General features: G+C 40.6%; 1 protein-coding gene across 2 annotated transcripts; it reads left to right on the top strand.

The window, feature by feature from the left end:
- Positions 1-13,332, top strand: LOC125269571 (interferon alpha/beta receptor 1a-like). 2 transcript variants are annotated; one of them, XM_048192475.1, is made up of 7 exons: positions 1-211; positions 2,387-2,522; positions 4,565-4,731; positions 4,812-4,972; positions 8,694-8,841; positions 9,319-9,473; positions 12,745-13,332. In XM_048192475.1, exons 1-7 carry the CDS (start codon positions 172-174, stop codon positions 13,048-13,050), a joined length of 1,113 nt encoding a protein of 370 aa, XP_048048432.1. In that variant the 5' UTR covers positions 1-171; the 3' UTR covers positions 13,051-13,332. The 2 variants fall into 2 exon arrangements, with proteins under 2 accessions (XP_048048432.1, XP_048048431.1); XM_048192474.1 differs by having other exon boundaries at positions 12-211; positions 2,381-2,522.
- Positions 13,333-15,202: the final 1,870 nt, after the last annotated feature.

Genomic DNA, 15,202 nt, shown 5'->3' with positions numbered 1-15,202 from the left:
GGGAAGCTTTACTGACACACCCTGGTTCGAGTGCGCTTGTTGTTTGAGAACACCTCGTGACGCTGCTCGATGTGACGTCAGTTCCGCATTGTCTCCATGTGAGTGTGGCGGAACCGAGAGAAGCTGAGAGTGTGAGACACACAGTGAAGAGATGCGAGGATTGATGTGAACATGAAGGCGCTGCGCTGCTTCTGTCTGCTGCTGTCAGTGGGTGAGTGACTGATCATCTGTGTAGGTCAGTGTTGTTTCATAAAACAAGAGTAGAGTACAAGCCAGGCCTATTTTAATTAGTCAAACTTATTGTCAACAAATATTTTAGCGAAATGTATATTTTAGAATTATTGCGCTTCTATTGCGTCCCGTCTGTTTAGCGCGCATGCGCGCAGCAGCGCTCCTTCACTGTGAAGTTTAGCAGCAAAATGGAAATATTTGCATGACTTTCTAACATTTACAGATGGAGAATAAACTTGTGAAAAGTAAGTTAAGCACTGAGGAAAACACCATGTCTCAAACGCATAAAATAGCACAAAATGTATGCCGTTTCCTATGGAGGATCGATTTGATCCATGATCTCCTCTAGGGCTGCTTAAGAAAAGCGTGCTCGCGCAGTTATCTTGACTAGTTAAACCTGGATCGAATTAGTGGGATTGTGTGAACTTCAGTTACCTTTTATGAACCGCTTTAGCCCAAACTCATTTGTTAGGTTGATTCACAGCAGGTGCTGGAGTTTAATCTCTTATGAAACACATCAAGCTCAAACCGGTTCTACAGATTCTGGGTTGAACGACATGTTCATGGAAATGGTGTGCAACACGGTTAGAGATGTTTCCAAGTGTATATATATTGCTATTGTATTTTGCAGTGTCACTTTCATAAACCTTTCTATACTCCTGATTATATAATGGTAAATATTACAATTTCATAGCACAACAACAGTGATCATCAATAATGATAAGCCTAATACTCACAATTAAAATAATAAGCTCGTATAGATCATAACACAGTCTCAGGGGTAAGAAGTGGATTATCCTTCATCTGAAGTGTTGGTCTTTTCATCCTGAAATGTGAGGCTAATGTTGTATTTCCACAAATTTACACAAATCCCTTCACTCAGTTGGGATGTTCTCTTTTATTCTGGACGGTAATAAGGGCAGTGACTGTAATATTGAGCGTATTCTGCAGTATTAAACACGTATTTATACTGATTTCATCAGGCTTTGGTTTTAAACGTGTAGTTCAGTGTGTTTCAATGTTGTTGTAATGTTTATGCCTTTCACTTTCTCTTTCTCTCTGTGTGTGTTTCAAAGATAAGTGGAGGTGTGTCCCAATTCACTTGAGCACTATTCTAAATCATTTTCAGTAGTGTATTAGTAGTGTGCACTGTGAACCAGAAGAGAGGAGCTGTCATATGGAAGGGTCCGTGTACTTTTGCATCCATTTCTTTTTCCTTTTTAACCATGGAAACAAAAACAAAAAAGGAATGGTTGTTGTTTTTAAATGCTATGTTGAATACTAAAATTTAAATTAAAACCGAATACATACATTTCATGCCCACAAAATAAAATATTGACTTATTTTTAGATTTTTTAATTGGGTTTTGCATCTTTATAAACCAAGCGAACACTCATGCAGCTCCAGAAAGTAATGTGATTGGCTGTTGTCACCATGACGAGCTCCATCAAGCGCTGACGCCCCGTGTGAATGCATTTCATTTGTGGTTTAAAAAAGGAAAAAGGAATGGACACAGACCGCAGAGATTTTTATTAATGCTCTCGCAATAATAGTGGCACAATTCAAATTAAAATGTAAAGTTTAGTTTTTATTTTATTTCCTTTTATTTCAAATTAAAATGAGATAATTTCATTTAATTTTCACATATTTTGCTTACAGTTTTCTTTAATGAAATGTTTAATCTGGTTTTCATTTTAATCATTTAATTGAAAATAGAAAACACCTTCTATACTGTCAGACTGTGATGAATATAATAATAATGATGAAACTACAGTGGATGTTTGAGCACAGATCGTTCTCTCATTGAGCAGGAGTGAGATTGTGACTGTTAGACAAGTATATTCTGTAGTATGAACACAGTCTGGACCCACAGCCTGATGTTGTGGTCATGTGACCTGCAGCATCAGTTCTCAAACCCACGAGATCAAAGGTTAGGGTCACGTGACTTTATTAAGGAATTATATATATATATATATATATATATATATATATATATAATGGAAGATCCTGGGAAAGGAAACAAAATACCCCTGAGCTCTCCAGACTATATATCACTGTAAAAGTACATGTGAAAACGTGTGTGTTACCCTAATTAAACGTGTGTGTGTGTGTGTGTGTGTGTGTGTGTGTGTGTGTGTGTGTGTGTCAGTCACAGCTCTTGGAGATTTGAGCCGTCCTCAGAATCTCTCTCTTCAGACTCTCAACACACAGTATGTTCTGCATTGGGACTGGGCTGATGATCAGCAGACGGCCGTGAACGGGACGCTTACCTTCACTGCACAGTATCTCTCGTAAGAACCGCTCTATCTTTCGCATCTGCTTTTACCCATAAGATCATGTTTGTTCAGTTTTTATTTCGGAGCAAATCTTCTAATCACAGATAACAAAATGAAAAATAATACACAAGCTGTACAGGTCATAACAGATCCTTGTAAGAGATTTGAGGATCCACACATGACACACAATATCATCGCAGCTTTTCACAGGAAACTGATCTTATTCTGTGTACGCTTTTAAAGTCTAACTTATTTTCACCCCAAAACACTTGGCTAGATAATATTTAGCATAAAGACAAAAATTCTCATAATCATAATCTGTCCAGATGTTTTGTTTTACTCTTCTCTATGGTACTTATTTCTGTAATGCAGAAATGAATGAAAATTAGCATAAATTAAAGGCAGTACAACAAATATTACCCTGATGTATAATAATATAGCATTATTTTTGCGGTATATAATTTTTGCATTACAATAGTAAGAATTGGGTGAGAAATGTGCTGAATTCTGCTTAGACTTGAAGGTTGTATCTGTGTTTTCATTGCACAAAGTTCTGTTGAGATTATTTTTCATTGCCTTTTTATAATAAACATATGACCCGGCTGGCAAAATGAGTCAGAATGGCCATGGGTTAATTTTGAGCTACAGGTAAAACAAGTGAAAAACATCAATTTTGGTCGAAATTGAGGTTTTCACAAAAATGAGTTCATTAAGCCCTCATCTATCCCAGTGCTGCAAACAGAAATTAAAAATCTAAAAGTATCTTTATTTATGTGTTTTCCTTTGACCATGAAGAATGCTGTTTTTCTCCCTTCTGGACGGCTGGAGCTTCCCTCAGCACAAGTTTGGTATGGTTTTAAAGCGCAGCATTCCAACTTTGTGAATATTCATAGTGAATTCTCTATGGCATGAGTCTGAACCAATGAAATGTGATTTTCAAACTCATGCTGATGTAAACAAAACAATCTTACTCGTGCTGACTGACAGATCCGAAGCGCATGTATGTATACATATACACAGAATTACAGTATTTCAAAAGATCTGTGTTGGCGAGTATTCACACAAACATCATCTGTTATGTCTTCTGTGAATATAATATATATGGTATATTACAGAAGTGAGATCACCCCTCACATTTTTGTAAATATATTATTATATCTTTTCATGTGGCAACACTGCAGAAATGACACTTTGCTACAATGTAAAGTAGTGAGTGTACAGCTTGTATAACAGTGTAAATCTGCTGTCCCCTCAAAATAACTCAACACACAGCCATTAATGACTAAACCGCTGGCCACAAAAGTGAGAACACCTCTAAATGAAAATGTCCAAATTGGGTCCAATTAGCCATTTTCTCTCCCCGGTGTCATGTGACTCGTTAGTGTAACAAGGTCTCAGGTGTGAATGTGGAGCAGGTGTGTTAAATCCGGTGTTATCACTCTCACTCTCTCATACTGGTCACTGGAAGTTCAACATGGCACCGCATGGCAAAGAACCCTCTGAGGATCTGAAAAAACGAATTGTTGCTCTACATAAAGATGGCGTAGGCTATAAGAAGATTGCCAAGACCCTGAAACTGAGCTGCAGCTCTACAGCGCAGTCATTTCGAAGGAGAATAACAAAAACTCATTTGTCAAAATTAGCCCCTTGCGACTCACTTTGCCAGCACGGGTCATGTATTGTTCCACAGCAGCTTTGTAAAGGCCTACAGACACAAACCATGAAGCTGGTCCTCTTCATACTGACACATACAAAGCATAGGCAAACATTCATGGGAACAGATGTCATCCAGCCACACTCTATTAATGATACCGAATTTGAATGCATTATACTGTATATTGTATGTAAATTATTAAAAGAATAGGGGCTTGACAGACACAGAAGCAAGTAAACCTTGGGATGGACATGTTAATGCTTTCATCAAATCCAAATGGAAGACCTTCAGTAGTTTCCCAATAGAAATCATCTCTCCTGGGTCGGATGACTGAATTGATTCCTCTACTGTTGTACGTCACATGACAAATCAAGCACACTCATGGCATCCTTTCCTCCAACAGGTATAAGCAGAAATGGAGGACGGTGTGCGCTGATGTTTCAGAGCGTCTCTGTGATTTCACTGATGCTGGACTGAGTTACTGGGGCATATATTATCTGCGTGTGCGGGCCAACACAGCACAGTGGTTCTCCAGCTGGACCAACATCAGTTTCTGCCCTGATAGAGATGGTGATAAACTGCTCTGTCTTTTCCTGGCATTGGCTCTTGATTCTGCGGTGTGACCACAGCTCTTTCCTTCTCCTCTGTAGCTGATTTAGGTCCTCCGTCCAGTGTGAAGCTGACCTCTGTTAAAGGAGATCTAGAGATCGTCATCGCTGACCCTCTGAGCAGCACCAACAAGTCCATGAAAACGCTGGTTCCCGACATGCATTACCTCATCCAGTACTGGAAGAAGCATGAAGACTATAAGGTATCTGTGTGAATGACCTGCTCAGATTTCCATCAGCAGTTCTCAACTCTTTCCTGTAGTGTTTAGGTCCAACCCTGATCAAATCCATCTGCCTGTGACATTGTAGTTGTCTGAAGACCTTGATTAGCTGGTTCAGGTGTGTTTGATAGTGTGAAGATGGTAAAAAACTATATATTTCTTGTCTATTACCACCCAATGCAACTAATACCAACAACAGAAATAAGCGCAGTTATAATAGCAAAATATGTGGGAGAGCATTGCTATAGTGTGACGATATTATATTGTAATGGGTATCACTTCAAAGTTAATACATAATCAAAACTTGTTAGCACATAATTTGCAATTGAAAGGGTTTATTGACAGTATCTTGTTATGGTTACACTTAGAATTGTTACAAAATTGAGTTTTTATCATCTCATACTTCTTACTATTAATCGTACCCAGCATATGTGTAGACCTGTTACCTGAGAGATAGAAAAGAGCAAAAGAAGAGCCAGAGAATACAAGTGCCTAGAGCAACAGTTCAGTCTTCTTTTATCCCTTCTTTGACCATGTGACTGAAACCCAGATGTGAGACATTCAAACTGACCAATCAGAGAATTACACAGTAATTCCCCCACAGTACTAAAGGTGTGATGATTGATGTACACACATCTGGGCCTACAGGCCTGAGCACTATCAGCACCTCTGCCTTTAGGAATTGGGAAGGGGTTGAAACAGTAAAGCAAATTTCATTGTTCATTTTCAAATATCTATGGTCAGGGGCATAAATTTCATCTGACAGTTTCTCAAGAGCAATTTTTTTGAAGGGGACACAAATAATATAGCCAAAATTTTACTTATAAGGATATATGTTACACAGAAGAAAACCTTACTACTATTATTGGTGTAGCATGGAGACCGTGCCATTATTCTCATTGTTTCTCTTTGGTTCAATGAAAAACAAAATGACTAAATTGACCAAAATATCCTTCAAAATCATTTATTTAGTCGTTTACAACCAAGTCTCCAAAATACGATGAATACACTTTGAGCAAAACCCAACACACCACAGTAAATCTTTTAGCCTTATTACAGTTCTCACACAAGCTTATCACAGTGTTAGTTGTTGTTGGTGTGGGTGACTTACTATCCAACAATCTCTCGTAAACAAGCTGCCAAACAAGCTAGCTAACATTATAATCACTAACATAGCTGACCCCCCCAACCCCCCGCGATTTACTCCCATGTCTGTGGTTATTTCCAACCCTACAGAGCAGTCTGCTCAGATCTGTCAACCTATACCATTAATTTGGGGCGTGGCTACTGTAGCTGATGGAGAGTTTGGGGCTACTGTAAAAGGCTGAGAGTTTGGGGCGTGGCTACTGTAGCGGGTGGAGAGTTCGAGGCGTGGCTTCTGTAGCGGGTGGAGAGTTGGGGGCGTGGCTTCTGTAGCGGGTGGAGAGTTTGAGGCGTGGCTTCTGTAGCGAGTGGAGAGTTGGGGGCGTGGCTTCTGTAGCGGGTGGAGAGTTTGAGGCGTGGCTTCTGTAGCGGGTGGAGAGTTGGGGGCGTGGCTTCTGTAGCGGGTGGAGAGTTGGGGGCGTGGCTTCTGTAGCGGGTGGAGAGTTTGAGGCGTGGCTTCTGTAGCGAGTGGAGAGTTGGGGGCGTGGCTTCTGTAGCGGGTGGAGAGTTTGAGGCGTGGCTTCTGTAGCGGGTGGAGAGTTTGAGGCGTGGCTTCTGTAGCGGGTGGAGAGTTTGAGGCGTGGCTTCTGTAGCGGGTGGAGAGTTCGAGGCGTGGCTTCTGTAGCGGGTGGAGAGTTGGGGGCGTGGCTTCTGTAGCGGGTGGAGAGTTTGAGGCGTGGCTTCTGTAGCGAGTGGAGAGTTGGGGCGTGGCTTCTGTAGCGGGTGGAGAGTTTGAGGCGTGGCTTCTGTAGCGGGTGGAGAGTTTGGGGCGTGGCTACTGTAGCGGGTGGAGAGTTTGAGGCGTGGCTACTGTAGCGGGTGGAGAGTTTGGGGCGTGGCTACTGTAGCGGGTGGAGAGTTTGGGGCGTGGCTACTGTAGCGGGTGGAGAGTTTGAGGCGTGGCTTCTGTAGCGGGTGGAGAGTTCGAGGCGTGGCTACTGTAGCGGGTGGAGAGTTTGAGGCGTGGCTACTGTAGCGGGTGGAGAGTTTGAGGCGTGGCTACTGTAGCGGGTGGAGAGTTTGGGGCGTGGCTACTGTAGCGGGTGGAGAGTTTGAGGCGTGGCTTCTGTAGCGGGTGGAGAGTTTGGGGCGTGGCTTCTGTAGCGGGTGGAGAGTTGGGGGCGTGGCTTCTGTAGCGGGTGGAGAGTTTGAGGCGTGGCTTCTGTAGCGGGTGGAGAGTTCGAGGCGTGGCTACTGTAGCGGGTGGAGAGTTTGAGGCGTGGCTACTGTAGCGGGTGGAGAGTTTGGGGCGTGGCTACTGTAGCGGGTGGAGAGTTGGGGGCGTGGCTTCTGTAGCGGGTGGAGAGTTTGAGGCGTGGCTTCTGTAGCGGGTGGAGAGTTGGGGGCGTGGCTTCTGTAGCGGGTGGAGAGTTTGGGGCGTGGCTTCTGTAGCGAGTGGAGAGTTGGGGGCGTGGCTTCTGTAGCGGGTGGAGAGTTTGAGGCGTGGCTTCTGTAGCGGGTGGAGAGTTCGAGGCGTGGCTACTGTAGCGGGTGGAGAGTTTGAGGCGTGGCTACTGTAGCGGGTGGAGAGTTTGGGGCGTGGCTACTGTAGCGGGTGGAGAGTTTGAGGCGTGGCTTCTGTAGCGGGTGGAGAGTTTGGGGCGTGGCTTCTGTAGCGGGTGGAGAGTTCGAGGCGTGGCTTCTGTAGTGGGCTGACAGTTTAGGGGTGGTTGATTTGATGCAGCACTGCTCAGACTGATCAGCATGTGGCTTAAAGCAGTGCATGCTGATTTTGTCCAATTTTGTCCAACTTAAGACAGTGTCCATGGCATGTCACTGCGACGTATGACATCAAAAGTACCATGAGAGGGATTTGATGAGACGGCTGGCTCATTCTGGGCCGCTTCTCCAGAGCGGTTACACAAGCTCTCTCAAGCGCAAAAAGTGGCAATTTTAACAAGCTATAAAAAATGATCTGTGGGGTATTTTGAGCTAAAACTTACGACACACTCTGGGGACATCAGAGACTTATTTTATATCTTGTAAAAGGGGGCATAATAGGTCCCCTTTAAGAAATTATAATTTGCATGTTTGTGTCTAATGAAATGTTAATGTTAATAATAGTAATAATTACTTTTTTTATAACTGTTTTCAGTAAGTGTAGAAAGTAAATGGAGTATTCAGACTCTCTCTAGTAATTCTAGGCTCACAGCTGGACACAAAAGGGAATTTTCACACAAATCTGAGGTTGTTTGTGAGCAACAACAGGGTTAACTTCTTCTTCAACAGAGTACTTGAAGGCTGCTCTGTCATGATTGAGTAGTAATTGAATAGTATGAGCAGTAACAATGATCTTGAACCTGGTCATGAGTTTCCTCATCTGCATTTGTGAGTCTTCATATTTCTGCTGTCTGTCGGCAGGAACTCGGTGTGTTACTTAGAGTAGAGATGACATTAAATGTTGGTATTGTTGCAGAAAGGTTTACATTTATTTTTTTATTGAGCTTATTTTTGTGACTAGTACTCTTCAAATGCAACATGACTGTATTAAATGTACTGCTGAGTGAAGTGTAGCGTTTGTGCTACAACTAAAACATTCCCTCTCTTCTTGTGACTGCAGAAGGCTGAAGTCTTAAAGACGAAGAATAATGTGGTGACGCTGTCTGAGCTGGATGGATCAACATGGTACTGTGTGAGAGTTCAGAGCTGCTGTGACTTCTACAACAAGACAAGCGTCTTCAGTGATACACACTGCACACGCACTGAAGGTCAGCACACACACACACACACACACACACACACACACACACACACACACAGTTCAGTTTGCTTTCTAATGAAATGTTAACTTTTCATGTCTGATAACAGATTTTGTCATTTATGAGTCACATGTCACTGTGTGTATTATTATCGTCATGCTTCAATAACAGCCATAGAAATAAAAAGTAAATATGGTGCTCAAGTGACACAACTTACCCCTCACTGCCCCTTCACCTGAAGCATCTGCCACTTTACCTAGTAAAGGCTACCATTCTGAGAAACATGATTCATTTAATGAATGTAATTCTCTTAAGTTAAGTAATTCATATGGTCATTCAGCAACGTTTATGACATTTATAACCCATAATTTATGGATCATGTCACATAAGGCAGAATCTATGCTTCAGATGTCATGGCTGGTCCAGCCAGATAAATGAATGTGTGACATACAGATGCTGAATGCTGACTGCTGTGTGTGATTTCAGGACAGACTCCGTACTGGCAGATATTTCTGTACTTCCTGTTGTTGCCGGTGCTGTGCTTCCTGCTGGGGCTGGTGTGGTTTTGCTTTTACAAGGTGTTGAAGTCCATAAAGAGCATCTTCTACCCAAACGTTCAACTCCCGGCTCACATTCAGGAGGTACAAAACATTTATACTTTCTTACATGCTTTAAAACAGTATGATATCATAAGGTTTCAGTGACCTTTGATTAAAGATGTGTCAGTTCGTAGTTCTGCAGAGATGAACTGTTTGTCAGAATACATTTATCAGGTTTCTCCAGAAATTAAGACAAAAGACAGTGTTTACAGAGAAGCCTTTCTGTTAAAAACATAAATTAAGTGCATTTTTACAACAGATACCTGTTCTAACTTATTAATATGACAAAATCTACATAGGATATATATATATATATATATATATAATAGGGGCTGTCTACATGTGAAATATATAGGGGCAATCTATATGGGCTATCTATAGGGGCCGTCTACATGGGACACCTATAGGGTCTGTCTATATGAGACATATTTAGGGCAATCAACAGGGAACATCTGTAGAGTCCGTCTATATGGGACAATGGGCCAGTCTATAGGGGACATGTCTCTGTAATCCCTGCACAATGCTAGAGATTGATTCCAACCGACTGCCTAAAATGAACTCAATATAACAGCAAAAACTGGAAGTAATGTATTATATAATAAAAAAAGTCCATCATTGCTTTTCCGGTGTCAACACCACTCATGCGCTTCATTTGATGATGGGGTATTTAAGAGGCCCGTGATCTACTCCTTTGGGTTATCGGACAGTTTCTGGTGTCCTGGACGATCTAAAACACAGTAGATGACAGACATGAACGAATTTTCCCATGGACAGCGGTGGAATATTACACTTTCAATTCACATTTATTTGTATATATTGCTTTTCATGATACATATCGTTTCAAAGCAGCTTTACTGAAAATGCATGTTTCTACATTACAATTTAGAGTAATCTGTCATCAGAGGTCATGTCAGGGTTCAACATCCTGGAAAAATAAGTTCTGAAAAACACATGGAAAATGAGAGAAAACAAATCTGATTGTCCTGGAAAATTCTTTAGTTATAAAATGCTCTTGTTCATTGAAGAACAAATAGTTTACAATTAGTCCGAAACAATTAACGCTGTTAGCAGAACGCTTTGTGTTCTGAACGGCTAAGTTGTGCCATATGAGAGAAGTATTTTGAATAACTCTGTTTAATCACGCTGTGGCGTAGTCATGCTGTCTTGTGTTTGCACTTGCAGGGGAAGCTGGGAATTAAATGCTCAAATGTTTGCAGCGAATGCAGTGGTGCCTAAACTTCTTAATATTTATTCTTATAAACTAATAGTGCTAATTTGGATATGTTATGCAAGGGCTTGGCAGACTACAACATACAGCATTGATTGGGCGTTCGGTGTCTCGCTCAAGAACACCTCAGTTGTGGGTAATGAGAGTGGAAGATGACACTCCCCACACTTACATATCCTGCCGTTACTGAGACTCGAACCTGCGACCTTCGTGTTACACATCCAGCTCTCTAACAGGGTTTGTACGGACATGAAAAACCTGAAGAGTCATGGAATTTTAAAACAGTGATTTCCAGGCCTGGAAAAGTTTTGGAAAAATAAATAAAACATGGAAATTTGTTTCAAAATATTTATGTAATAGAATATATGTTTAAGTGATAATATTGGTTAAACAAACTTTGAAATTTCGTAAACATACTTCTGTAATGAATTACAGGTATTTAATTAATTATCTTAAATTGTGGGTGAAACATATATATATATATATATATATAAATTAAATCATAACGTGTTATGATCAATTATAATATAAATCGACCAAAAAGGGAATGATGCACATATATTGTGAATTAATTACAATGGATTATAATTAATTACATATATGGTTGAGGATTAGTTCTAGTTTAATAGTTCATTTAGAAAGACACTTATAAAGGAGATTATTCCTCTGGCCACGAGAAACTTCCAAATTCTAGCATTAAAGCATAAAGCAGTGTTGCAGAATCGAAACGTAGAAGTGACGTGATTCGAGCATGAATATAATGTATTTAATAGATACGAACTACGAATATATGACTAAAATACAACAAAAGAATAAAACGAAAGTAAAGTCAAGAAAACAGCTGATCAAAGGAATGGCGAACAGTTAAACCTTTGAGAGCCAGCGAGGAAACTCGGTTTACACAGAGCTTAAAGCGCGTGGAAAGAAATGGTTCTGTACTGGCATAAGTTCAGGTGCTGTAGTTACTCTCCTGTCTGCTGGAGTGTCAGTGCCTGTGGTTTGGAGCGACTGGTCCTTTTCCCGAGGAAGGGATTTTCAAACAAGGTTTGAACTTCAGAGTAAGATAACCAGAAAATAAAGAAGAAAGAGTCTGTCTCCTCTGTGATGAAGGCTTCGGATGATGGATGACGAAGGCTTGACAAAAGAAAAATTGTGCATCGAAGAGAAGCGTGTCATTGTCGTTTAAGGACAACAAATCAAAACGCCGTCTTGGGTGCGCCAACCAATGATGAGGGTGTAATTTTGGCAGGCAAACTTTTTCTTTGTCTCCATTTACGACATAATTTGCATAGTTTATGAAGAGTCAGATCTGAGTACATTTTCTTCGAAGTACTATTAAACATAGAAGAATGCATTTTACAGTAATGTGACAATCATTGTTAATTAGGACATTCAGAGAGGTTTACAACGAGACTAAACTTGTCAGGTGTCAAAGACATAAACGGGGAGATACAGTTTATACTTGAATTTATCGTTGAGAATGAAACTAACACAACTACAGTCATAGCTGAGCTGATACACTAGAGATACATACATGCAACTTGAATACAACGATGGGTACACTTTGGCACAGTCATATTTTGAGGATAAATGAACATACAGTCTCTGTGTGTGTGTGTGTGTGTGTGTGTGTGTGTGTGTGTGTGTGTGTGTGTGTGTGTGTGTGTGTGTGTGTGTGTGTGTGTGTGTGTGTGTGTGTGTGTGTGTGTGTGTGTATGTGTGGCCACCTGGCCATTAACCCACATGGGGTGACTCTTCTGAAGTCCCTGGAGCTGGTGACACAGCTACTTTACAGTAGTGTTGCTGCTCCTGATCCTGTGCAGACGTTACACTTCATTTATTTGATCCACCCGACTGCCTCCTATGACCAATCACACGCGTTTCTGTCAAGCGTGATGGCCAATCAAAATCGTTCAGATTAGTCACGGCTGGAATGAAGTTTGTTCAGTGGGGTTTTGAATTCTGACGGAAACTCGCAACTTTTCCCACAATAAACAACAAAGTTTACATTGTTTAAAGTTGGAAGTATAAAGTTTGTTCAAAGTTCAAGACAAATAAGACTGACGTCTCTCTCTGTGTCTCCAGCTGTGGTCACCTGACTCGGAGAAGCCGCAGCTGCTCCCTCCGGAATCTCCCGGTTCTGTCTGTGAACACCTGGACCTGATCAGCGCCGAGATGGACACGGTGACGGACGCCCAGAGCTTAAACTCTGAGGACCAGGACACGAGCGCACCCAGCCGACACGGCAGCGGAGACTCCGGCTTCAACTCCACAGAGGAGGACTTCAGTCGGCACGGCGCCTTCACTGACGTACAGACCGATGACGTGTGCAAGACGAACAGGAAGCACACTGAAGAGCTGCATGATGGGACGCTGGAGCTCTGCGCTTAAGACCAGACACAAACAGATGACTCCGTTCTGTTTCTTTCTCTGTTCAAACATGTTGTGACAGCAGCACCGTGGAAATGCAAAACCTTTGGGAGGTTTATGGCATTTCAGACATATTTTCATTTCTGTATTCAAACGTGCAGATTCTTTATGATTCTTATAGGATCTTAATTCATGTTTTGTCTCTCGATGTCTTTCTTTGTTAGCTTCAAAAGCAGCTGCATGTAAAGAGAATAAGCGTCACTCATCTTCACCCAGTGTCACATTAAAATGGACTCTATCATATGAAGCTGACTTCTTCTTCTTCACATTCTGCATGTCTGTTTCACTCCATCAGAGCTTTACGAATCGAATCAGTGATTCAGATCTCCTATCAAACGGCTGAACTGCTGAAATCACGTGACTTTGGTGCTCTGAGTCACTGATTCGATTCGTAAAGCTCTGAAGCAGTGTTTTGAAATCGGCCATCACTAAATAAGTCGTTATTTTGTTTTTTTGGCGCACCAAAAATATTCTCGTGGCTTTATAATATTAATATTGAACCACTGTACTCACATGAACTGATTTAAATATGTTTTTAGTACATTAATGGATCTTGAGAGAGGAAATGTCATTGCTGGCTATGCAGGCCTCACTGAGCCATCGGATTTCATCAAAAATATCTTAATTTGTGTTCTGAAGATGAACGAAGGTCTTATGGGTGTGGAACGACATGAGTAATTAATGACATTATTTTCATTTTTGGGTGAACTAACCCTTTAAAGTACACTTTAAATAGTAATTATACTAGTATCAATGTTCTAGTAGTAAACTTGTAAATCTATTTCAATACTGCTTGGACTAAATTGGCTAACTTTTTAGTATATAAAGTATAAATTTAAGTGTAACAGTATAAACTTTAAGTGCACAACTATGTGTCTCATTTGTACTGCAAGTGAACTTATAAGTATACTTTTAGTACATTTTTAGTTTATGAAAGTACACTTTGAAGTGTACACAGTAAAGTTTTCTTTAAGTGAACATAACATCTTACTTATGGTTTACTATTTATATATTATTTTATATTATAGTTGTTCCTTTTATAAATAATAATAATAATAATAATGTATTTAATAATTGCTTACAGAACACAGAAATGAGTAAACCATCAGCCAAGAGGAAAAGCCAGGGATTCAGGGAAGACCAAACATCACATAGCTTTTGAATCCAGAAAAGAGTAAAACGATAAATAAAGATGTTTTGCATTTGTATTTAAATACATTTTTTTCAACACAATATTTGGTATTTTATTTTAGGTTTACTCGTGTCACGAAGGCATCTGTCCACATGATGGCAGTGTAGCATTATCAGTGAAGAGCGCCAGTGCATCGAACAGTTCTTTAAAATGAGGGCAAATGTTGCACCAGACACATGAGACACATACAGATCAAGATGTGACGCGTTCATTAGTGAATGTAGAGTCCTTCCTGATTTTATGTGTTCGTTTGGGAATGAAGGAAATAGAAAAACCCTTCCTGAGTCCTCTGTGCAAACCTTATGTCATTTTACATGTGCTCAAGCTACATTTTTATTTTCTTCTTTTGAATTACTTCTGAATAAAGCAGTTTAAAATGACCCAAACATACAGGACCTTTACAATTCTCAGACAAAATGGCAGATAGCAACAGTTTTCAAGGGTTAATAAATTGAGTTTTCAGTCTTTCTTTTCATTATTGCTACACTACTACACTCTACTGAAGAACTCTACAGTGTGTTGTGACCTTCTTCCTCCAGCAGGTGGCAGCACACGACTGAATGAAATCACCACAGCCAAATGTTTAGACCTATACAGGCCACAAACATGTCATAAATAATTGTAGATGTTTTCTGAAGGCATATGGCAGGTATGATGATGTAAATTATAATGAAGCTCAAATCTTGCCGCAGTTTGAGCCGGTGTGTCCAGAAAAGCTCTCAAGAGCCTCATTTATAACCAATTTTAAATAAACACGAGATGAAACACGAGTCTAAACCTCAGAAGAGCGTTAAATAATGAGAGTTAAAGAGTTAATGTAGGCCTAACTCAGTGTGTTATTCTTTTCTTCTTGTGTTCGTATATAAACATATTTATTTGACATCTATAGAAATTCTCTAGGTTAATATTTATGTAGGTTTG

Source organism: Megalobrama amblycephala, linkage group LG6 (genome assembly GCF_018812025.1).
Source record: "Megalobrama amblycephala isolate DHTTF-2021 linkage group LG6, ASM1881202v1, whole genome shotgun sequence".
Lineage (NCBI taxonomy): Eukaryota > Metazoa > Chordata > Actinopteri > Cypriniformes > Xenocyprididae > Megalobrama > Megalobrama amblycephala.
The sequence above is the reverse complement of the archived record's forward strand: the minus strand, read 5'-3'. Positions and strand labels throughout refer to the sequence as shown.

Coding starts and splice junctions, on each gene's coding strand:
- LOC125269571 (XM_048192474.1), top strand. CDS start 172: ATGAAGGCGCTGCGCTGCTTCTGTCTGCTGCTGTCAGTGG. Junction 212..2,380: donor CTGTCTGCTGCTGTCAGTGG/GTGAGTGACTGA, acceptor TGTGTGTGTCAG/TCACAGCTCTTGGAGATTTG. Junction 9,474..12,744: donor TCCCGGCTCACATTCAGGAG/GTACAAAACATT, acceptor CTGTGTCTCCAG/CTGTGGTCACCTGACTCGGA.